Genomic DNA, 20,385 nt, shown 5'->3' on the forward strand with positions numbered 1-20,385 from the left:
AGCACCGCGGGCATCTTTCAGTTGGTTAACGAGGAAAGGCAATGACTGAAATAAGTGATTCATTGCACGGTTCCTGTGGCGAGACGCGAGGAGACAACGAACGGGAAGGGGGAGGGGGGGGGGGGGAGTTCTAAAATGTGGCCTTGGGCGGGAAAATGGGGCATAAAAAGTCCGCAAGAGTTACGTTTAGGCCTTTCATAGCAGACACATCGCGAGTCCGTTACCCCGGTTACCCTGGAGTGAGATGCAAATGAGTGGGTGGGGACCGACGACCGGCCAGCTCAGCCAATGGACGGCGCGAGGAGGCGGAGCCACGCGAGCTTGGGGGTGTGGCTATACGGGCCGAGTGGTTCGATGGGCAGAGTCCTTGGGAGTTGGGACACGCGATCGAGACGCACGGTCTTTCTCCTCACGGGCTTCAAGTCGTTCCGGGCGTTTCGTCCAACAGGGCATCGCATTGTCGTCAGTAACGAGTCGTCTCAATTGAAATCTCTTTGCAGTCGCAACGTTTGCAGCATCGACATTTTTGGGGTATGTATGAGCAAGCGTGTTCCCGTCGCTTCGCTCTTGTTTTAAACGACTCGATCGGACACCTTCTTACCTTCATAGCACTGCGAGCTTGACCGAGGGATCCATCACAGGTATGACTAGGAATGAGTGAGTTGGTGAGCACACGTACAACAACATTGAGGTGATGATGATGACCAGGGGTGGACCCATCGGACGGGACAGGTAGCTGCGAAATGCGCGCGTCGGTGTTGAATGTCTCGGTGTTTGTTCAAATATTTGGTGATGTCTGACTCCGGGCAAACAGCACGTGCAACACGGTGTACGAGCACGGAGTTCTAGTTCTAGCCGTGGACAAGCTCGTCCAGAGTATTCTTTAATTATATATACTCGCAAGTGGAGTACTTATTGGGATTCCCGCTTCTTGCGCGTGCACACCGTGGAACTATACTTCGCATGCGCAGTCCGCTCCCAGTGGCCTGGCCCTGAATGATGCGTCATGACGTAAACGCGTATGTGATGCAGTACGCACGACATTGCCGTTACAGTCGCTGAGCTTTTTTTTCTTTTCTTTTTTTTCCCAAAAGTTTGAGGGTTTTGAAATTCCAAAGATGGTCGAACCTTCTTGTATTTGTGTTTAATATATAGGAATACCAAGTACAATGACTATTCATTGCTGTATCATTCTATAGTATTGGGGGAGGGGAAGAGGAGGTGGGAAGTGTTTGTGGCTAAAGAGGATTATAAGAGATAGTGTGGGAGGAATGGGAAAAGGAAAACCATAGGAGATCGGGATAAGATGGTCGGGAGGCAACACTGGGAAGAGGGGGGTCTTGGGTTGAAAAATAACTTTTGAATTAAGAAGAAAATAAATATCATCATGGTATATATAGGGGAGAAAAGTAAAAGTAGGGGAGTTGGATTGGAGCAAGAAAAAGCGTTAAATTGGGAATATAAGTGCGGAATAGACGAGGAAATTTGTGAATTCTGAGGAATGTTTTTTTTTTTTTAACCAAGATAATCAGTGTATAGATATCCCACAAGAAGTCCATGAAACGTGATGTGATTGAACGAAAGCAAGGCACCATCTGTTTATTATAGATGTAAATATTTAGTATTTTTTATTTCCTTCCCTCTCCCTCCACCCGACCTCTACCCCCTGTAAGGTCAATACGTGACTTCCTTTCCTTCTCTTTAGTACTTGCTCTCCCCTACCACCCTCCCTTCCCCTTCTCACTTTGAATATCTCCAATTTAGGTCTTTCCTTCTCCCACTCGGTGCATACTTCATAAATAGATGACCTCTAAACGTTATTGCATGATAAACAAGGGTAAACAATGTTCTCCAGATCGCTGATGTTTTCGAGGATGTCGATTTGCTCATTTTGAACACCAGAAACACCCTCTCCCTTCGGGAGCAAGTCGTCGTCGTCGTCGTCCGCCCCTCTCCCACCAGGGGGGATGTTTGCGCCCATGACCTGACCCTGAGTCCGACCACCACATGTGAAAAATTTGGTGGAGATCGGGCCAGCCATGGTTTTTTTTCTCCATGATTTTCAGATTTACATACGTACACATACACACACACATACACACACACACATACATCAGATAATTGCCTTATTTAATATAGTAGGATGGCATGACACCTGCCACAGGATGCTTGGCAAGTGAAATTGCTCGAGGAAAACTATACGAATGACTTTTCGGGGGATCGTAGATCAAACGTTAACATGGACATCGGGTGATGGAAAGTATGGAGAAAAATATTTGGAGTGAGAGATGATGTTCATGATCATCGATGAAAACAGCATTCGATTGAGCCAAATGAGGATTTTGTATTTATTCCAATCTTAATCTCTGCTGGAAAATTCTTTCCCGACTCGGACTTAAAAAAAAGTTTTCCAGTAACTGCAGATATGTGCCAAATATCCAAAGCCTTTGGTTCCATTTAATAATGCTGGAGATAATGCGAGAGAGCGGCTGGCCAAAGCAGTGTGCTTTGGCGCAAGCTGCGAACTGCATTCTTCCAAAGTCAACAGAGCGCGGATTCTTTCCCGAGACTTCTCGAGCACCCTCGAGGGTTCGCACTGAGAGACACCAAATGTGTTTCTCATCGTTAACAAAAGCCCTCAACGCTCACAAAGACCTTTGTGGATTGTAATTTATATTTCCTCTCGATGTGTCGGTTTCTTATTTAGCCGGTTATTTTATTTTTTCCTTACAGAACCTTTTTTCCCCCCTATGGCTGATTGTAACAAAGACGCCGTCAGCACGATGTGAGTTGTAATGATGATTTTTTTTTTGCGGACGGGCAGAAACACATGGACGAACAATGCGGATGCGGAGCCGAGAAATGGATTGAAGATGTGAGATCCGGTTGGGATGCAGAAGCTTCCTGATAGCCTCTAATGTTTACCGGATTGAGCCGTGTGGCATGCAATTCCGAGTTAATGTGGACACCACTCGCTGTAAATCTACTAAACAAAGCAGCGCACATGGAATATATTGGTATCCATTTGTTTTGAAATATATTATCGCAATTTAACGTTCAGCCGAGTTTACCATTAAAACCATATCATTCATGGTGCGGGCGTTAACAATCCTACCAATCCTACGGTGTCCGGCGAGAAGACTAGGCGAGCTATCCCCGGCACCATGGCCAGTTTCAAAATTCCTTCTCTAACCTGTAAGGGATCCTGCATCCGTGGCACAGCCGTCCCTACAGCCTAAGATTGATGTAAACTCGCAGCCACATGCTGCATATGAAAGAAGCAGTAGGAGATGCCAGTGTGTGAGTAATGAGAATGTAATGAGACATTACGCCATACGGGCTGACAACAGCTCCACACACCTCAACTCGTTTATTCCTCGCTTAGCCCTTCTATGGAACCGCCTTCCAGATGCTCTTCTACTCTTCCCTCCAGTGCTTCAGGCAGGCAGTGCACCACCACCTCATGTCACCCCCCCCCCCCATCCTGACCCATTATCTTTATTACCCACATTAACCCTTCCTGACCCAATCATCTTACTTGCTGATTTCAGCGATTCCTCCCCTTCTCCCTTTCTCTCTCTTCCTTTACTGTTCGGCCATTCCCTTTGCCGGTATGCCCAATTGTTTCCCCACTACTCCTTTGTCAATTTAACTTTGCTCTTCCATGATCATTGCTCTTGTTGGAAAAATAAAGAAAGAAGAGAACAGGTTCCGTATGCACCTTTGAGCCTTTGAGTTTGGGTTCAATTCCCACCCTGACTTTAAACTGCCAATCTGGTGATTCACAGACGGAGCACTGCATGAATGCGCCCCATCCAAGTATTCATATTCCCAGTTCTTTGGAAGTGTCATTGAGGCGGGTGTCCCATCAGCTACCATTCACTTGCAGGGGGTGAAGATCCCATGTTACCTTTTGAACGTCATTGTAGACCATTCTTTGCTGGTACCCTGGCTAAGTTCTATCTCAAGCCTTGGGTGAGGGCTGTTTTGACTAAAACATCTTGTGATGGAATAATGAACCTTCCAGGATAAATACTTTTCACATCTCAATCATGGGCTTGCTGATTCTACCCAAAATATATCGAGCAACAACAACAACAACAACACCAATGTGACATCATGGAAGTACTTGCCGTGAATAAAAGGGCACTTTAATTTCCTGTGTGATAATGCATGCTTTGAAACGGCATACAGTCACGTGAAAAAGTAAGTACACCCCATGTAAAGTTTTGACTTTTTCAACATATTTCAACATACAGCTATTTGATCTTCATTTCAACAATATTGAGAGATAAAGGTGCTATAATATAACAAATATCATGAAACATTTACATTTTGTAGTCCATTGTATAATTTAAATACACATAAATGCAAATTTCACATGTGGAAAAAGTAAATACACCCCTACATTTATCACTACTTCAAATACCTAAAATTAGAATCAGTTGCACCATCTCAGGTGCAAATGAGTAGAACATCGTTAGAGAGGATCTTGGAGGAACCTGTCTTATTTAAACCTCGGACATTTAGTTTGGTTTGCTCTTTGTTGTTGAAGTGTGCGGCGTCACCATGCCTAGATCAAAAGAGCTCTCTGAGGCCTTCAGAAAGAAGGCTATAGATGCTTACGAGTCTGGGAAGGGATTTTAAAAGATCTCCAAACAATTTGAAATCAATCATTTGACTGTCCGGAAGATCATCTGCAAGTGGAGAAGATTCCAAACAACTGCCAACTTGTTCAGGCCAGGCCGCCCCAGCAAGTTCAGCCCGAGAGCAGACTGCAATATGCTGAAAGAAGTCTCTAAGAACCCCAGAATGTTATCACTGGACCTACAGGTAGAGCTATTGCCACGGTTGATGTCAAAGTGCACGAGTCTACCATTAGAAAGAGGCTGCACAAATTTGATCTACATGGGAGGTGTGCCAGGAGGAAACATTTGCTGTCCAGAAAGAACATCAGGGCAAGACTAAAATTTGCCAATGAACACCCAGGCAAAGACCAGCACTTCTGGAACAATGTGCTCTGGACAGATGAGTCAAAGGTAGAGCTATTTGGCCACAGTACCAGAAGACATGTTTGGCGAAAACCAAAGACAGCATTTGACCACAAGAACCTGATGCCAACTGTAAAGCATGGTGGTGGAAATATTATGGTTTGGGGCAGCTTTGCTGCATCAGGGCCTGGGCAGCTCACCATCATAGAATCCACTATGAATTCTTCATTGTACCAGAGGGTGCTTGAGGATAATGTGAGGCCATCTGTCGGAAAGTTGAAGCTCAACCGAAGGTAGACCTTGCAACATGACAATGACCCTAAACATACCTGTAAATCCACCAAGGAATGGCTGAAAAGAAAGAAATGGAGGGTCCTGGAATGGCCAAGTCAAAGCCAGGATCTAAATCCCATCGAGATGTTGTGGGGGGATTTGAAACGAGCTGTGCATACAAGAAACCCCTCAAACATCGCACATCTGAAAGAATTCTGCATGGAGGAGTGTGCAAAAATTTCTCCCAGTCAGTGTCAGAGACTGGTAGACAGTTATAAGAAACGCCTACTTGAAGTTGTTTCTGCCAAAGGGGGCAATACCACCTATTAGAGCCAAGGGTGTACTTACTTTTTCCACATGCGAAATTTGCATTTATGTTTATTTAGATTATACAATGGACTACAAAATGTAAATGTTTCATGATATTTGTTGTATTATTTCACCTTTATCTGTCAATATTGTTGAAATGAAGATCAAATAGCTGTATGTTGAAATATGTTGAAAAAGTCAAAACTTGACATGGGGTGTACTTACTTTTTCACGTGACTGTATGTAGCGGAACTCTCTGTCTCTTCCTTTGAAATGTATTTTTGTTTCAATGCCCATCATTGAATGACAAATGGGAAAATTTGTGACCCCCCACCCCACCACCATAGTAGACAGTAGTCGCACAATGTAATCTGTCATAAACAGATGTTTGATGTCATTACCACAAAGCTGGTTCACATGGTCATCAAAAATGTGTTTTTCTGTTCCCAGTATACAGTGGCCTCCAGTCATTGCATTCTGCATATAGTTTATCTGTCACACTTCTGTTTTCTGCTTTGAAATGTTTTTATTTGATCATTATTTATCAAAACAAACTCTGCTTTTTCTTTGCCAAAACATCAAAATCGCAGTTCACTGATTTATAAAAGAAACACATGCAAGCGTATATACAGAACAAGCCAAGTTGCTGAGATGTTTGCCATGGCAACCGCATTCAGACAATCGCCGCCATGATCTAATCAGGTTGAGAAAATGCCATGAGGTATAAATAGAGATCTGCAATATGAAAGCTAAATGTTCAGCGGTTTTGAAATATCGCGCACACAAAAGTACATGGACAGGTGATCGGTCGTTCGGACAGAGCTTATTTGAATGTCTCCCGTTTCTGACCTTGCCGGACGGATGGGGGACAAAAACAAATGTTACTAGATAATGGGGTGAGGGGACAAAACAGGCATGATTCTACCTACCAAAGAGATTCTTTGTGTCTTCTTTTTTCTTTTATTGAATATGCATGCACATCATATATATATATTGTTATGGATATGGGGGACGACACTCCCGTTAGCAAGGGGGGGTGGGGGGGGGGGGTTAATCCCCTTGTCCTGTTAAGCTGGCCGTCCGACCGGTCCTGGGGGTATGACGTCACTTCCGGTCGATGGTAAGTAGGGTTGTAAGCCCAATTTGTCTTAATACCTAAGTACTACCACCGGCCGTAAGCGAGGAAATACTCCCACCCGGGCCGCGCGTGATTGGATTGCGCCGAGCGAAGCGAGCTGCGACTCGGGCCGTTATCAAGAGACTAAACCCGACTATAAAGCGTTTGGCCAAAATCGCGCCACAGGTATTCAATGGGAAGAAGGGACTAAAGCGATCGGGGGAAAGAAGAAACCAAAGTAAAGGAATACCAGATATTTATTAACTATATACAAAACCAAAGAAGAAACGAAAGTAATATACAGAAGAAGAAGAAGATACACAGGGCAGCCTTAAGCAGTCTTATATTACCAACGCCCAGGACAGACAAACAGACTTACACGAAAGAGGAATAGCAGGCAGGAATGACTGGAAGAAGGAGAAGGGTCCATGCAGGTGACAGGGTAGGAAGATCCGGGCCAGTGCGCAGCGTCGAAGGTGGCTCCAGTCCACGCTCCGGGCTCGAGGCGAAAACCCCGGCGGCAGCTGCACGTATTCGTTCACGCGGTAGGGGCTTTTCGAAACAGCTCGTCAGAGGGCTCCGCGCAGCTCCGTCTCTCTCTCAGCCAGACCCCACCAAGCGCCGTCTCCAACCCAAGCCGACTCTCTGAACCTTCTCACTCGACTCTCAACCGTACCTTCTCACCCGACTGTTCAAGCAGTCCCTTTCAGCCGCTTTTATCGTTCGTGTTGGAATCAAGCCGCCGGCTCTGATGACACACCTACCGGTTGGCTCACCGCGGCGCTGGTTGGCCGGCAAAGGGCTCGCTGACTCCACCTCTGCCGATGTGTCGACGTGCCACACCTTGTTCTGGTGGCTCCGCCCCCTTCTTCCTCGGCTTGACCGCATGGCTAATGGCAGCGTGGTGCCAACAAAAACAGCCCAATGCAATGGCGGCGAACGCCGCCCTACTGTTACTTTGCGGGGACGATTGGGGGGATTGAAAGGAACCTATCTTATTTGATTAATGCAACGCAGATTCAACTATTGGGAACAGATCCTTAACTGAAACACATAATAATGAAATAACTACAGAGAGGTCCTATGGTTCTCTACGTGTTGTACATGGACTAACTCGGGTGCGATCTTTAATAAAGCCAATTAATGGGGATATTTACAGGGGATCATTTATAAGGGAAACATTTACTAAAATTTACTAGTGAAGGTTCTAAAAACCGTAACACAGCACCCGTTTTTCCTCTAGGGCCGTGCCGGCCCGAAATAACTTTACTTAATGTGACACTCAGGTGTAGTAGCCCTCTACTATTAACCTTACCCTTGAGTGCGACAGTTTTAAAACAACAACGTATGTCCCGCCTGCTACGTTGCATCGTACCGAACAGACTCACGCCCACAGAATAACCGAATCACGGAATGGTTTTCAAACTATACATTTACGGTGGGGAGCATTATTTACAAAACACTAATTTGTATTTACACTGCAAACCCAGGACCTGTCATTTTGGGAGACAAAATATCTTTTGAAAAGAGGAAGAAGCATGCACTGCACTGCACTGCACCGATACACCAATTACACCATACTCTAGTGCCCTGGGATGCACAATTGATATTGCAGTGCACCCCCGAGCACAAGAGCATTACAAAGCACCAAAGCACCATCCAGTGCTCATTTCACACATTTCAATAAAGAACACAAACTGTTGACCTGGTTGTCCGCTCCTGCTTCCTCTGCTCTGCTGGTCCGATGTTTCTTGATGTTGTCCTTTCTTGTGGCTTGCTGCCTATTTGAAAATGATAAAAAGGCACACAACGCGCCATTTTTATTTAGGGCCAACAGGGGCCAACTATGGGTGGTCCACCTGTATGGCAAAAGGCGCCACCTCACCGTGGTCCGCAAGCAAGGACTCTCTCTGGCCATCATGGCCAGTCCCAGCAGAGGGGTCAAGCCCCAACACGTGGGGTCCATCGGTGTGTGGTGCTTGGCCACAAAACGTGTGGTCCATATGGTGGTGCTAGGCCGTAAGTCGTGCGGTCCATAAGGTGGTGTACCGGTCCAGGCAGGCTGTGCAGCGGCGGCTCGGGCACACAAGTGCGGCTACCTGCACACTCCCCCCGGACCCAAAATAACAAGCCGTGAGTGGGGAAGGAAAGGACACAGCAAGCATCAGAGCAAGGTCACAAGGGTACACATCCAAACAAGGTAATGCAGATGTGAGGTGCACATGGGAGCGAGCGGAGAAAGCTCGTCCCTACCGTACGTCACCCCTCCTGTCACCTACCCTACCCTTGCCCTTACCCCGTATTTACAAAACTCTACACATTTACAAATTCGTCGCTATCGTCTCGTCTTCGCCATAATCTCCCCTAATACCAAATTCGTCAACAATCCCAATTTCTCATCAATCCCTCTATTCCGAATTTACCCCCAATTCCGATTCCTCATCAATCCCTCCTAAGGAGGAAGAGATGGAACAACAAGCACAATGTCACACTTACGTCATGATGCGTCTCACCATTCCAAACATTTGCACACAAAAAAAAAAAACCATGGTGTGGAGTCATATCATCCCCTCAGGTGAGTGGCTGCAGATGGTGCGAAGGGATTTCAATCCTAACTATACTTCTAAATGACTTTAACACCTTTACCCTACCCAGGGTCTTTCCCTGCAAAACCATTGGCCACTTTACTCTATGCGGTTCTAAAAACCAATTCCCACTGACAATCTGTGGCGCTCACCAATTTGGGGTCTCACTCCCCCGATTCAACTCCCTGTGCCTTCGCACAATTTCCGGGCTGGGTCGTAGAGCTGGCGCTCCCAGCAGGTCCGCTCACCTGCACACCTCCGCCACTGCAGTTGCCTCCGAGCTTACCTGCTCCTTGCCCTAACCTACCTGGGGAAGGCCCTCTGGCTCCCTTACCCCACTACCGCCTTCTCTGGCGTCGGGCTACCCGTGTCCGTCCTCCGGATCCTCGGGGCCCCACTGAACAAATCTACTGGCTCCCAGAGCCCACCTGCGGCCTCACCTGGCCGACAGACTAACAGTGGCGGAGTGCCCATTCAATTACACTCACCAACAGGCCACACGCCCAGCCATTTCCACTTCACTAATGCACCCATCCAAACACCAATCTACCACACGCACCACAGATGCCAATATCCACCACAATTTACCTATACCCTCTGCCTACTCTTAAACTACCCTCCCCGGGTATTCGTGAAAGGGGTCCATCTTCCCCATCCACTCCTTTCGCACCAACCACTCCACTCCACATATTCCACACTGCTCACTCCACACCATCCATTCCATACTCCATACTCCCTTCATTCCATGCTCAATTCACCCGTGCTTCACCTGCACTTGCTCACTCACCTGGTGCTCACACACACCTGGTGGCTCTTGGACCCGTCTTTCCTCCCAGGCTCATTCATGCAATACAACTCACACTCGCACCTTTCACAATACGCTGCTCAATCACCTCCTTCACACACACTGCATCGTCTAAGCTGACTAGCCCCCTTCTGAAACTCGCCCCCCCCCCCCCCCGTCTTCCCTTATACTAGGCGCTCCCACGTTGTTATCATCCAACTAATCTGCTACGTCCCCTCTACAGTTATAATGTCGCTACTTAGCTCTACAGTTACCTATTGTCATCTCTAAGTCCCTAACAATAACCTAACCCTCCCGGGCTAGTTTGCACAGCCAAAACCCCATAACTAATGCTCATGTGCCCGGGTGGATGGGAGGGATGGCAGAGTTGCCATCCCTCCACATCGGGCATCTCTCACTATCACCCCCAGTCCTCTGGCACTATGAGCCCCCTTCACAAGAGGTACTGGGTCCTGCCTCGGCATCTAAAGCCGAGGCAATCCACGAGGGCGCCTGCTCGCCGATATAAGGTCTTATACGGTTGGCATGGACGATCCGAGGGAGGGCTCGTGGCCCCATTTTGATCTTTACAACCACGTCACAGACTTGCGACAGGACGATCCCCGGGCCTTGCCAGGGAGAGGTGAGTTTGGGGCACCTACCCTTCCGCCTCCGGGGATTAAAGAACCAAATCTTCATTCCCGGAGCGTACTGGCTCCCCTGGCTCCGGTGGTCGTACCTGCGCTTCATCTTGGCCCCCGCCAGATGGAGTTGGCGGCGGGCGAAGGCATGGACCCTCTCCATGCCTTCCTCCAGGTGACGTGCGTAACCCTCCCTCGGCGGGATATCAGTAATGTCTGGCACGGGACCGCATAGCAAGTCGGCGGGAGCCCGCAACTCCCGCCCATACATGAGCAACGCTGGACTGCATGCGGTGGCCCCGTGCTGGCTAGTTCGGTAGGCCATCAATAAGTATGGGAGATGTTCGTCCCAGTCATCCTGACGGGTGGTGGTGAACAAGGCCAGTTGTTGGACCAATGTTCGATTGAACCTTTCCACCATCCCGTCAGATTGGGGTCTTAGGGGCGTTGTTCTGGTTTTCCTAATTGACAGGAGTCTGCACACATCTTTTAGCAATTGGCTTTCAAAATTTCGTCCCTGATCGGTGTGCAGCTCCTGTGGAATCCCATGCCGACATACAAATCCTTCCACGAAGGCCTGCGCTACCACCCCGGCTTCTTGGTTGGGGAGGGCGTAGGCCTCCGGCCACTTGGTGAAATAGTCCATTACAACGAGGATGTACTTATTACCTTAGCAGGTGCGGGGTAGTGGTCCTAGAATATCCATAGCCACCCGCTCAAGGGGGGCCCCAACCTGGTGTAATTGAAGGGGGGCCCTCATCCTCCCTGCTGGTCCCTTTTTGGCAGAACAGGCGTCGCATCTCCGACACCAGTCCTGTATGTCGCGCCCCATATTCACCCAATATAACCTCCGGCGGAGCCGAGATGTTGTCTTTGTCCTGCCCAAATGGCCGCCGGAGCGGGTACCATGCACCTGTTGTAATATGACGTTCTTAAATTTGTCAGGGACTATCACCAGCCAGGAAGTTCTCTCAGAGGGAACCTCCACCCACTTGCGATACAAGATGTTATCCTTCAATTCCAGGGTCTGCCACTGAGCCCAATATGCCTTTGTTTGTGCCCCGAGGGGATGACCTCTTCCCCATTAGGTCTTTGCCCCAATTTGACCCATGTGTACACCGGTCCCAGGATGGGATCCTCCTGCTGGGCCGTGCTCCATGCCAAAGTTCCGAATTCTTCATCTGCGGTTAGTGGCAAAATTGGCCCTCTCACCCGGGTTGCACGGACGACGAGGATCGGGGCAGAATCGCCCAATTGCTCCCTCTCCTCCTGTCTCGCACAAAATTTACAGTTTCCCCCCAGACAAGGACGCTGAGAGAGTGCGTCAGCATTACCATGGGCCTTCCCGGCCCTATGTGTCACATTAAAATCGTACTGCTGCAACTTTTCCAACCACCTTGAAATTTGGCCCTCCAGTTCCTTGAACCGAAGGAGCCATTGCAAGGAGGAATGGTCAGTTCGAACCAAAAATTTCCCCCCGCACAAGTATGGGTGGAAATGGTTCATGGCAGCCAGCATAGCCAATAGTTCCTTGCGGGTGACGCAATAATTTCGTTCGGGCCTACTCAAGGCCCGACTATAATAAGCAATCACTCTCTCCACGCCCTCCTGTGTCTCCGACAAAACTGCGCCCAATCCTTCCTGGCTTGCATCCGTGTCCAGGGTAAATGTCCCGTCACTAGTGGGGTAAGCTAGAATGGGTGCGGATGTCAAACACCCCTTCAATTTTAGGAAGGCCTCTTGGCACTCCCTTGTCCAATTAAATCGCGTCCCCTTCTCCGTAAGCCGGTGAAGGGACCGGCCCAACTCTGGAAATTTCGCCACAAAGCACCGGTAGTAGGAGCAGAGTCCCAAAAATCCCCGCACCTCCTTGATGGTATGTGGTGCGGGCCACTCCTCTACCGCTGTAATTTTGCCTGGGTCTGTTTTTACCCCCTCGCGACCGATAACGTGACCTAGATAGGCCACCTCTCTTGCAAACAAAGTGCACTTACTCGGACTCAGCTTCAACCCTGCCTGTCTGAGGCACCCAAACACCTGGTCCAAATTAGCTATAGTCTGGGGGAATGTTTTGGCATGTACTAGGACGTCATCCAGGTATACCAGGCAGGACTGCCTTGGCATGCCGCCTAGCACATGTTCCATTAATCTCTCAAAGGTGGCGGGGGCGTTACACAAACCAAACGGCATCACAGTGAACTGATACAGCCCCTTACCTGTGGAAAATGCCGTTTTCTCCTTCCCTGCCCTATCCATCTCCACCTGCCAATACCCACTCTTGAGGTCTAAAGTTGAAAACCAATTTGAGCCCGCAACGGCATCGAGGGTATCGTCAATTCTTGGCAGGGGATATGAGTCCTTGAGTGTCACGTTGTTTAGCTGGCGATAGTCCACGCAGAAACGCGTGGTCCCATCTTTCTTTTTGACCAGCACAACGGGTGACATCCAGGGACTTCCCGAGGGCTCGATGACACCCGCATCGAGCATTTTTTCTACCTGCTCGTCAGCTTCCTCGCTCTTGCTCCAAGGGAGCCGTCGGGCGGGCTGAAGAATAGGCCGGGCCTCACCGGTGTGGATCTGATGTTTCACCAGGCCCGTACGTCCAATATCCTCGGGGGACAAGGAGAAGATATCCAAATGGGATCCAATTAGTTTGTGTAAGGCCTCCCTCTGGGTACCTTCCAACTCGATGCTACTTCGATTTACCATCTCGCAAATGGGATCGGGCCAATTCCTACTAGTTATTGAAGGCTCCCTCTGGGGCCGGCTCGGCTGGACGTTCTCGCCCCTCACTAACGCGACCTCTTTAACTGGGGTGCAGCCAGCTACCTTCGTGCCCCTCACTATAGTGCGACTAGTGCGTGGTTCTGTGCTAATATTAATTACTCGGACGGCCACAACCAGCCCGTCCGTTTTTACAAGGGTGCGGCCCATGATTAAGCAAGGTATGGGTTGCGCTGCCCCCGGTTCGACCAGGCCGCAGGACTCCTGCCATGTTGGGCGAGCTAACCATCGGGCCGGCACTATGGCCTCGGCCATCGGAGGGATGGTCACGGCCTCAGGAGCCTCCAGCTCCACCCTTTCGGCCGTGCTCACCCCCTCCAATGGCAGCTCTTCCACTCCCCATCGCAGGATCCCCCGGCTCAAGTCGATTTTACAACCGCTGGCAGTCAACAAATCCAACCCTATTAAGCATGGGTCGCACACCTCCGCCACCCAAACCTCTATCTCGCTCTTTACCGACACCAACTTGAGGGTCACAAAACCACGCCCTATGATCGGAGCCGTTACCCCGGTAGCCAGCCAGCTGCAAACTATGATTTTCCAGACGCTGGATTTTATCCCAGCTGTCTGCACTCGAATTAAGGATCACAGGGCTGATGATCGTGGCGCTGGCTCCTGTGTCCACTACGGCGTCTACCCCCACGCCGGCAATTTTGTTTCGAATTGTCAAACTACCAGCACCAATTTGGCCACAATGAATGACCTGTCGTGTCAATGAGGGCTCCTTTCCATCCCCTATTGCCGAACACCGCCCTGCATGCTCGGCACCTTCTAGTTTCCCGGGCTCTGGCGGGGGGGTGTCTGAGGTTGGCTAGGCCGATCGATACGGGGCGGAGTTGAGGGCATCGGCTGTCGGGGAGCGTCCCGGCGCGGAGCTCGACACTCCCATGCACGGTGACCCAGCCGAGCACAATTATAGCACCTCACAGTCGGGCCGAAAGGTTAATCCATACTGTACTTCAGAAACACCTCAAAGATGAGAGCACTCTACTAGATGTTTGGGCAAGAACAGGAATTTGTAATTTGACCAGGGTGCTGGCGATAACTAGCCTACTCTTCACGAAGGACACCATGGGATCTTTAATGTCCACCAACTATTGTTGATGATTGGACGACATGTTTAACGTCCATAACACACCTATTGGTGATTCACCCAGTCTGTACAACACCGAGATGTCAGTTTATAGCTGGGCCGGGATTCAAACCCAGCCAAGAAAAGCAAAGGCAGCACTGAAAGCGGCTGCCGATGCATGCAGTCATGAACTTCAACTTGTGTAATAGATTTGTTAATACTTTATTTTTTTACTTTTCAACACGTGTTGTGATCTAAAAAGGTTGCTGCTGTGATTTTGCTTTGTTTATGAGTTTGTTGCTGTTTTACTTTAGGATCTTCATTGAATACAGGTATTTTAAAAAGTTACAAAAGAGAGAAAATTGATGGGGGAGGGACGGGGGATCTGCGCTGTTGTTTGCCCCGGTGCTGGGTGCCATTCGGTGATAGTTCGGAAATTGGGAGGGATGTGCTGTGGTCCTACAGGAGGAGGAGGGGCAGCCAGAGTGAAATATATGGGAGCTGTCCAATAAGATATCCATGATCTCTTCTTTGAGATTGAGGGCATTCAACCATTGCTGGCAAAAGAAGTAGCATGGCCTGGCTGGAAGAAAAATTGATGGTTGAAGATAAGTGAGTTGGAGAAAATACAAGTATTGAATGCTGCTGCAGTGATCAATGGCATTACTTTGCTTATGATGGGAGAATGTGGACTGGTCTGTAGTTAGTAGTCATTTTTGGACCATTTTTATGATTTTGGGGAGCATTGCTGATTTTCCATGAGGCAGCGAGGCAGTTTTGGGTATCTGAGGATGGAAGCACAATGGTTACTCGCTTTGGGTATCTGAGGATGGAAACACAATGGTTACTCGCTTTGGGTATCTGAGGATGGAAACACAATGGTTACCAGCTTTGGGTATCTGAGGATGGAAACACAATGGTTACTAGCTTTGGGTATCTGAGGATGGAAACACAATGGTTACTAGCTTTGTGGAGAGACTGCAGGTTCCCATTAGTTAGGTTGGCTTCCCAGGAAAAATGGCAAGATGCTTTCTGCCAATTGTCTCACCACACACATCCTTGTACCAGGGGTGAGATGTTAGGCAGGGAAACATATTCTGAAAACGTTGCATATTCCAAACGAGATGGGCACTCGGTAGAACGCATACCTCCGCCAGGCTGATTAGTTTACACTTTATATCTCACTGATGGGCCACCTAACTATACTGTTATATTAACTATATCCCACTGATAGGCCACCTAACTATAACGTGCTATATTAACTATATTAACTATATCCCACTGATCGGTTGGATTGTCACCTAACCAACTCATTCACCAAGTTTTGTCAAAACCTGTCCACAATCCACAACACCGTAACTCAGAATATCATGCTATGTAATATATTGTCGCGCGACTCCCCCTCGGTTAAGACCGGGGAAATCGCGAATGGCAATCGAGCCTAATGAGTCAACAATCAATGGTGGATTTGCTATACACGCGTAGGAGGCAGAAGGAAAGAGGAAAAAGAAGCAGTGAGAATTACCTCATGGTCCGTGCGTGCCAGCGTCTTCACCCTGTGGAAATTAACTCAACCCGAGACGGATGTAAAATGTACAAAAGGAATATTTATTAACGGTACCCGATAACAAAGGACTCGACGGTAAAAACTAAACCCCATAGTGAGCGTTCTTACACACAGACTTCGAACACAAGACAAATGGAAAGATAATTGAAAGAAACCGTTGTATGCGCATTTGTGCTTATCTGTCTGGATGTCAGGAATCATTCAGGCTCGTCGTTCAGGCCCCAAGCGTGCAGTCCGGGCATGGCTCCGATCCTCAGGAACTGCTCGGCCGTCGGTGCGACCAGGCCGTGCTGCACGGTCCGTCCCATGCCACACAGCACAGCACTCGCACGCAGGCACCAGGAGAGGATGATCGTCGGCGCCCACCGTCTTTCCAACGTCCACCAAGCGAAAGTTCAAACAGAACGAAAAGCAAGGGCAGAAGGGAGGTCTAGGCAGGAAGGAAGCCAGAACGAGAAGAGGGAAAATGCCGGCGAGCGAGTCGTTTTACTGCCTGTCCCGTGACGTTAGCTCTCTTCCCCTCCAACCAGTGCATCGTTTCCTTGCGGCCTTTTGCATCTTCCTCACGTCCCGCCGCTTCTCCTCCAATGAGCGCGTCACTTGTTAGTGCTGTTTCGCGCCCTTCGCACTGATTGGCCGAGCGTCTCGCGCCTTTGGTGTTATGTCATTGTGTGGCACGTCATTGTCGGTGGCCAATAAGTGTGGCTCGTCCTTCATCTCCCTTCCTCTCCAATCGGTGCCCTGCTTCCAACTCGCCCCTGCCCCCTGTCAATCACGAGTTTTCCTGGGTGTGGCTCTCGGGCGGCCTGTTCGATGTTTGCTCATCATGCCAGCGTTGTGCACGACCGCTTCCGGTCTGTTCGTCCGGAGGTCATTGTGGCGGTGGGGGAATTTGATGAATATGGTACTCTATTGGGCCCAGCTAATGTATGTGATGTATTGCCATAAGGGACACTGGAATGATCACAGAGGGGACGACATATCGGGGAATTAGCATAAACCCTAAAACTACTTAACATGCCCCATTCCTCGTAATGGGGACGAAGATGCACCTTGATCCGACAAACCGGGCTTGACAGGTCCCTGACTTACTGTACATTGAGATGATGATTCTTCTGCGCGATATCGGAGCACCTACCTATGCAGATCTACCTAAATCTATATATGCCTGCCAAAAATTCATAACAATATCATTTTTGGCTTCATCTTTCAAAGGGTGAAGAATCACTTAAAAAATCAGAAAATCCTTGTGTCTGAATCCGGATCCGGATCTTCACCAAAATCCAATATATTCATCCATGTCACACACCCAACCTGTCCACCAAGTTTCGTCCAAATCAGCCCAATAACTTTTTGAGATATTGTGCTCACAGACAGACAAACAAGAAGGCAGTAGCCTGACAGGTATGACAAAAATCGAGAGAACCTTGACCTTTGAACATGGTCATTTTGATGATATCTTAACACCAGTGGCTCAGGAACAATTTCTATCAATAAAATAGGTTTATCCTCAAATTTTCAATTTTCGTTGCCAACCACGCTACATCGCGATAGAGCCCAAAAAGTATTTTTATGCAAATGACGTCACTGTCACCTTGGCTTTTGAGCTGTATAGTCAAATAACATTGACAGCCTCAATTTTTCCTTCGGAATCCTCTGGTAAATTTTGACGAAGGTAGCTGAAAGTGTTCGAGTTATCGCACTCACAGACAAAGATACAACCAAATAAACGAGACAGAGTGACATATGATGAAAATTTTCAATTTTTGTCATAACAAACACAAGACAGGAGTGAAAGCATAACCTCCTCCCACTGAACAAGAACATAATAGAGCATTGTCAAACAACCAACCATGCAAAACCTTTCCACTGCAACAACTAAACTATATTCAGCCAGATATCGTAATCCATCTGGCAGGTTGGTACAATGGTAGTGCATTTTCTTTGAACTATCTTGATTATATATATATATATATATATATATCTGGATTTGATTCTCAAGTTGACAATGAATGGGTGATTAGTGCTTCGCAGGCATTACATCACTTGTGCTTTCTCTTGGGTGGACGTTAAGCTGGGTGTTACATCTGCTGGCATCAGCTGGTGTGTGTTAAAGGCTGCATGGTGTTTTTTGATGAAGAGTAGTTGTCATTGCTGGCACCTGAACTTTTTTTTCTAAATTCCTGTCCTAACTTGGCACTCCTGATGGAGAGGACTGGGAACCACCTGCAAAAATGATTTCTCAATGAAGCCTCATGATGACACATATTATCAGAGGAGGCGTTGTCCAATGAATAGCCGGCGAAGCCGGTGTTGTGAATGACCGCGTATTATGTTGAAAAGCCAGATTTTGCTGGATCCTTTGAGAATTTCGAAGCTTTGACGCACCAAATCGCTCCATGGAGGCCGCCATCTTGCGGATGCGGAAGTATGCATAAACAATTGCGAAAAAGTTAAATAGAGGCTTTGGCTTCGCCGGCTCATTGCGGCTTTGCAGTAGGGTCATATTAATTATTAGGACGTGCGCTGATGATGATTAATATCATAATTCCAGAAACGGTAAGATAGGTTTGTTTAATGAAGGTTATTTATTTATTTATTTATTTGGCAACAGCTCAGCAAGAGCCTTGAACAGTCCAGAGTCAGAGGAAAGGATGTTACGTGAATGCGATATTCGGCTTGTTGAAGGAATCTTTCCGTTGATGTTCATGATCTACAAAACAATTTTGACAGTTGTCTCAATGTCACTAGTCAAAGAAAGACAAGCTAGCCTAGTTTTGAACAAGAATCTTGTTCCTCACAGTCTGAGAGTCCTTCAGGTGCTTTTTTGCAAACTCCAAGCGGGCTTTCATGTGTCTTTCACTGAGGAGAGACTTCCGTCTGGCCACTCTGCCATAAATCCCAGATCGGTGGAGTGTTGCAGTGATGGTTGTCCTTCTGGAAGTTTCTCCCATCTCCACACAGGATCTCTGGAGCTCAGCCAGAGTGACCATCGGGTTCTTGGTCACCTCTATTACCAAGGCCCTTCTCCCCCAATTGCTCAGTTTGGCCGGGCAGCCAGCTCTAGGAAGAGTCCGGGTTGTTCCAAACTTCTTCCATTTAAGAATTATGGAGGCCACTGTGCTCTTGGGAACCTTCAATGCAGCAGAGAGTTTTTTTTTTTTTGTAGGCTTCCCCAGATCTGTGCCTCAACACAATCCTGTCTCTGAGCTCTGCAGGCAGTTCCTTCGACCTCATGGCTTGGTTATTGCTCTGATATGCATTGTCAGCTGTGAGACCTTATATAAACAGGTGTGTGCCTTTCCAAATCATGTCCAATCAATTGAATTTACCACAGGTGGACTCCAATCAAGGTGTAGAAACATCTCAAAGATGATCAAGAGAAATGGGAGGCACCTGAGCTAAATTTGAAGTGTCATAGCAAAGGGTCTGAATACTTATGTAAATGTGATATTTCAGCTTTTTCTTTTTAATAAATTTGCAAAACTTTCTACAATCCTGTTTTCTCTTTGTCATTATGGGGTATTGAATGTAGATTGATGAGGGAAAAAATGAATTTAAACGATTTCAGCATAAGGCTGCAACATAACAAAATGTGAAAAAAGTGAAGGGGTCTGAATACTTTCTGAATGCACTGTACCTCGTAGTGCTGTGCATTTTTTTGCTGACTTTGCTGGCCTGTTATGCTGTTGCTCGTGAAAGATTGAAACCGCAACTGAGAGCCTGGCCTTTCGGTGTGCAGCGTTTTAGGCTTGGACACGTTCTTATTGCGTCATTCGAAAATTGTGCGATGTATGACCTTACTTTCCACGCCCTAGGTGGATTCATAAAGTCTTGACTTTGACAAGCTGCTTCTTGATGGTACCGGTACTTTATTTGAATAACTTCAAACAAGATGGATGCCTGAAGGAATCTTGTATAACACAACTCACATTTGTATGAGATTAAGTGTATTCAATGCAAAAAGGCAGGTTCGTGCTATTTAACAACATATTTGGTCGATTGCGTCTTCTTTTCTGAAGGAAGACTCCCTCAACCCCCCAAAGGCCAAAGCTGTAACAGATGTTCTTCGTGATGTCACTGCATGATAAAGTGTTTCATTCTTCATCCTTTTCTGTTCCATTTCACCTCATTATCTATTAATTTTCCTTGAGGGTTGTTCTTTGATAAAAAAAATTTTCCATTTGATAATAACCCTAAACCGTTTTTGTTTGGCTTGCGCACGTGGTTTTTTTCTTTTGACTCTGGCTCTGAGTTAGAAG

The 20,385-nt window shown here is 47.7% G+C and overlaps 1 protein-coding gene across 1 annotated transcript in view; it reads left to right on the plus strand.

The window, feature by feature from the left end:
• Nucleotides 1-321: 321 nt before the first annotated feature.
• Nucleotides 322-20,385, plus strand: part of LOC137428692 (DENN domain-containing protein 2A) — a 277,280-nt gene continuing 257,216 nt past the window's right edge. Inside the window, exon 1 of the mRNA XM_068118598.2 lies at nt 322-531. Coding sequence (XP_067974699.2) covers nt 355-531 — 177 coding nt within the window. The 5' untranslated portion in view covers nt 322-354. The remainder of the gene's footprint in view (nt 532-20,385) is intronic.

Source organism: Myxine glutinosa, chromosome 1, assembly GCF_964187855.1.
Source record: "Myxine glutinosa chromosome 1, kmMyxGlut1.1, whole genome shotgun sequence".
Lineage (NCBI taxonomy): Eukaryota > Metazoa > Chordata > Myxini > Myxiniformes > Myxinidae > Myxine > Myxine glutinosa.